This window comes from Aplysia californica, unplaced genomic scaffold, assembly GCF_000002075.1.
Source record: "Aplysia californica isolate F4 #8 unplaced genomic scaffold, AplCal3.0 scaffold00332, whole genome shotgun sequence".
NCBI classification, from domain to species: domain Eukaryota; kingdom Metazoa; phylum Mollusca; class Gastropoda; order Aplysiida; family Aplysiidae; genus Aplysia; species Aplysia californica.
This window is the reverse complement of record NW_004797602.1, coordinates 700150-705509: the sequence shown is the minus strand read 5'-3', so window position 1 is coordinate 705509 and position 5360 is coordinate 700150. Positions and strand designations below refer to the sequence as shown.

Sequence of the window (5360 nt, the reverse complement as noted above, 5' to 3'; positions counted from 1 at the left end):
CACACACACACACACACACACACACACACACACACACACACACACACACACTTTCTTGTAATATTGTTCCAAATTCATGTCCTTAGCATACATATCGAAAAGCCACAGGAACAAAAAAACAACAATAAAGCAAACCCTGGTTTTTGTTTCGCTCGAATGGTTTTAAACTTTCGCCCCATTAGAATGACAGAGTTCTAGCTCTACTGTTTGCAAGAACTGAGTTACACACTACACATTACTGGCACAGACGCACTGCAAAATGTGTCAAAGGCTCGAAACAAATTGACCTTTATTATTTTTTTTCAATTTGACGCTTAAAATTAAACTCTCACCCCCAAGCCTAATTGTGATGCTGTTACATTTTTAGTGCTACATATAATCCATTTATAATATGTATGTCTAATTGTAAGGACCGACATATTTTTTTTGCTTTTTACAACCACGGTCTACAATTTTATACAAGCGGCATGTTCACAATAGGCTTTAACCAAACCAACTTGTGACCTGAGATGCTGAAAACTGCTTTTCATTTTTGTCCTCCAAATTACTTAAATAATTTGTTATCTTGGTAGTTACATTTTCAATGTTGTATATAATCCATTTATTTCATAATATGAATATCTAAGTGTAACAACCACAGGTCATTTTTGTACAACCTTGGTCTACAATTTCATATGAGGCTTGTACATTTGTACATATTAAAACTCTAACCAATTGTAACCTGAGATGCCGCAAAAAGCTGAACATTTTTCTTAGAAAAATTTCTTTAGGAAGTTGTTATGTTGGTTGTTATACTCTTGGAGCTGGATATAAGCGATAATATTATAATATTGTATGTATATCGAATTATAACGACCGACAGATAATCTTTTACAACCTTGGTCTGTAATCTTACAAGCAACTTGTACATGTTAAAACTCTAAACAAGACTAGTTGTATGCTAGAAATAGCTTTCTATTTCTGATATAATCTTTTTAGTAAGTTGTTGCGTCGGTTGTTACACTCTTAGTGTTGGATTCAATTCATTCACTCTGTAAGCATGTGTAATTGTAACAACCGGCAAATGTTGATTGTTCTTTTTTTCATAACATTAATCTGAAATTTTACATGCAAATTATATTTATTAGACTCTCACCAGATCTAGTTGTGCTCTAAGATGCTAAACACAGCTTTCCATTTTAGTCATCCAATTTTCTTTAGTAAGGTGTTATGTTGTTGTTACACTTTCAGTAGTGGATATAATCCATTTATTTTATATAATATATTCATGTATGGCCGTTTTTGTTAGTCATCGCCAAACATAGACGGTATTATTGTGGCTGTGTGTGTGTGTGTGTGTGTGTGTGTATGTGTGTATGAGTGTGTATGTGTGTGTATGTGTGTGCGTATGTGTGAGTGTATGTGTGTGAGTGTGTGTCTGTGTGTATGTATGCATAACGTATTCTGTGTGTAGCTGCTTGTACAAATATGTCTGTGAGTGTGCTCACCCATTTCGTCGATGTCCTTGCTCATGTTGAGAGAGATCCCGATGAGGATGATGCTGAACAGAAGCAGGAGAAAAGTGACCACTCCTATCGCTCGGGCTACACGGCGTCTGTGGGCGTCTGAAGGCGTCTCCACTATGCTGGGGACTGGAGGGACTAGGGGGGGGGGGTGAGTTGAGAAAAAGAGATTTTGTTTCGTTTGGTATTTGGGGGTTTTTTGTGTTGCTTTTTTCTTTAAGTAGAGAGTTTAGAGGAACAGACAGGAAATGACAAATTCAGTCTCTGTTTTATTTTTCATGAAATGGCCTTGTTCTGTTTGAGGCTGGTCAAAACAAGAACAACAACAACGTCATCATCAACATCAACAACAACAACAACAACAACAACGGCCTCATCAACAACAACAACAACAACAACAACAACAACAACAACGTCCTCATCATCAACAACAACGACAACGACAACAACAACAAAACCCATTCCAGGTGAAACACCCACAACAAACATTGTGTGTTGAAAGAAATACATGTAGGTCCTAAAGAAATTCGTGGCTCATTAAATGAATGTCGGTTTAAACATGTAAATAATCTGACTGTGTTACACCCCACCTACAAAGTTTAGATCATTTAAGAGACGAGATTCGAAGTGGTATCGGTAGCTAAGTGGCAAGACTGCGGAAATCGTAATCGTGAGATTGCGAGTTCTGGGATTCGAGCCTCAATTCGGTCCAACGTTGTGTTCTTGGGAAAAGCACTTTACGTGAATTTCCCACTTGGCTCTGTCCTTTCGGAGAGGCACGCTAAACTCGGAGGTCCCGCCTCTTAAATAACAGTGTTGATAAGGGCGTTAAACCTATACAATTTCACCAATTCAGACGAGATTTGACCCTGCATGACAGAGTCAACCCAGGCGGAGAGTCACACAACGTCAGAGCAGAAAGACTGAGACGCTCTATTTTTTAAAAAATGCTTATTCTTCCCGCTCGTGAATCGAACTCGGGTCTCCTGTGTGCGACAGAAGCCGGTGTACTATTTGTATCCAACACCCTGATCTTTCAATTTAGTTTCAGTAAGACTTTAACGGCCTTTGCAACATAGCAAGGTCATCTATACAAAATATTGGCAAACACATAAAAGGAGAAGAGATAAGGACGATAGATGTATGACAGAAAAGAAGGAGCAAACCACACCAGAACACCCGCTAACCACAATCCACCCCGCGCTTAGACAACCTTGAGATACTTCATCTGAGTAATATTATTATCAAGAAGGTAGCGCGCCATCCTCATTGGCGCACTATCGAAACTGGTTCGATTGAGAAGTTTCTAAGGGTTCCCTATTTTTTGGCTCGATCCTAGCATCTAGCAGTGATAGCCTCTACAGCTGTTTCAAGGGGTCTTATAACTATAATGAATTCCAAAGTATTAGTTGGTCATTAACAGCATAACTGTATTTCTCCGTTCGTTTCTTTTTTTTTCTTTTTTTTTTTTATTGGTTGTTTTTTTTGGGGGGGGTTTAGGCGGGGGGTTGGAGGGGTTTTTTGGGGGGTTTTTTGTTCTGTTTTTAGCTTTAACAACATATATATTTTCCATAGCGAGAAACTATTTGATTTCATTTCCTACTTTTTAAACAGTTTTTTATTTAGTTTCGTTTTGTTTTTCCACGTTTATGAAATCTGATGTTTTCTGAAACAGCAGCAGCAGCAGCATAAACAAACAGCATTGCCATATTTACTTTCTTGCTTTGTTTTTAACATTCACAAAATTTGACGTTTTGCAAAAACAACAACAGCAGCAACATAAACAAACAGCCTTGTCCGACTCACTTTTGACAGCCATGAGAGCGGGGCCGGAGGCCGTATCCTCCTCCGGCTCCACATGGCACGACAAGATCTCAATGACGTCATCCTCCGTGGTGGTGGTCATGTTATGGGCGGGGCTATCGGTGGTGACGTCATGACTGCTCTCCGCGAACTCATCCTGACTGAGCAGGGGGAGGGAACTGGTACGGAGGTAGATCTGCTCCGAGGCGGAGTCGAGGCTGTGGGTACGGGTGTGGGAGTGGGAGTGGGAGGGAGAGTCGGAGAGGGAGCCAGAGATAGAGTGGGAGAGAGAGTGGGAGAGGGAGCTCGTGTGTTGTACGTCGGGACAGAGTCTCGAGTCCTGGGACAGCTCCGGGCAGCTCTTGTTGGCCGAGAACTCCCGCAGAGATTGCATTAGACGCTGCCGCTAGCGCGGACACACACGCCAATATTACACACTGGGAGACACACAAACACACACCTGGGTACTCACACACCCCCTTCGTGGAGCCAGGGCCGTGAAAGTGTGTGCAGATATGTGTTGTTTTTGTTTGTTTGTTTCTTTCTTTTTCTTGTTGTGTTTGAATTAATTTATTGTGTACGTTTATCGTTAAACCCACGCTTCAGGTTATTTGAGATGTACGTCCAAATCAGCATCTGCTGTCCTTATGATTCGCCCACAGTACAAAGACAAGCGTCCAGGCGCTCCTGTGCACCCGAGCTGCAGTCACATTGTGGGCTCTACGTCAATCGAACTCGTGCAGTGTTTGAGGCTGATATTACATTGTGTGTGCTACGTCACTGGAACTCGTGTTATATTTGAGGCTGTCATCACATTGTGAGCACTTTTCAATTACATCACCCACGGGTCATAAGGCGCGAATATGAGCTGAACCACGAAGTCATTGGGAGAATAGTTATATGACGTCACTCACAAACCGTAAGTCGCGAATATGAATTGAACCACAACGTCATAGAGAGGACGGTAGTTTGACGTAACACACTGAAAGGTATAACTTCACGTCCTTCCTGGTCTCCCATTCTGGAGCGTTCTGACGGTTGTGATAAAAGTTGATACTGACATCACGAGCAGCTCTCCTCCCAGGTATTTCTTCTTTAATCAGTCGTCATTCATAAAGGCATTTAGATGGTCAGTGATTAGACAGAATTCTCAAAGAGGGCCACATGGTTACTTGTCTTGAGTTATTTCACGTCCGAGAATGACTCTGAAGACTGCGTCGTTTCTGGAATAAAAATAATTAATTTTAATTTGCTTATTCACAAAAATGAAAACCATTCATTAGTTTACTTTTAGTAAGAGTTTCATTGCACTTGAAACATAAAGAGGTAATATAAGTGTCGAAGATTAGAGGCGTTACAAGAGAGCAACAAATACAAAAAAGGAGGAGAGATAAGAACGTGTTTAATAGGAAATAAGGAACAAACCACACCAGGGCACCCGCAAACCACCCACGAAATAAAATCATCAATTTTGATTTTCCAATTCACAATAATAAAAGTAATTTTTTAGTTTAGTTTTAGTCCGAGTTTTACGGCACGTTAAACACACTTAATTCATGTAAGCGCCATAGATTAGAGGTGTTATTTGAAAATAACGTATAAAGAAAAGAAGGAATACAGATTACAGATGGTAGATGTTCAATGGGAATGAAGGAGCAAACCATACTAGAGCTCACACCAACCACCCACAAAGCATTCTTTAAGAGAGCACTTGACACAAAATAATAGTAGAGTATTGTGGGAGTTGAAGCCATGCAGAAACTTAACAAAGAACATGCGGGATTTGAATCAATATGGTAAAGGATCAAGGGGAAAGCGAAGTGGAACCTTGTAAAGAGTCACAAGGAACGATGGACAGAAAGGTGAAAAGACATGGAATAATGTCAAGAAGCTAGCCCTAGACAGGGAAAAGTGAAAGGTATTTGTTGGAGGCCTATATCCAGATCCAGGGTGAGATAAGCATGCTAGCAATGATGATGACGATTGCATTTGAGTATATTATATTATGTCTATTTGAGCTGTATTTAATTAATCGGCACCGGCGTGTTGCTATTA

The 5360-nt window shown here is 40.4% G+C and overlaps 1 protein-coding gene across 2 annotated transcripts in view; it reads right to left on the bottom strand.

The window, feature by feature from the left end:
- Positions 1-4525, bottom strand: part of LOC101858117 — a 16031-nt gene extending 11506 nt beyond the window's left edge. For both annotated transcript variants that reach the window (XM_013084974.2, XM_013084972.2), the window contains exons 1-2: positions 3309-4525; positions 1488-1640 (exon numbers count right to left, since the gene is read on the bottom strand). In XM_013084974.2, coding sequence (XP_012940428.1) covers positions 1488-1640; positions 3309-3699 — 544 coding nt within the window. In that variant the 5' untranslated portion in view covers positions 3700-4525. The remainder of the gene's footprint in view (positions 1-1487; positions 1641-3308) is intronic.
- Positions 4526-5360: the final 835 nt, after the last annotated feature.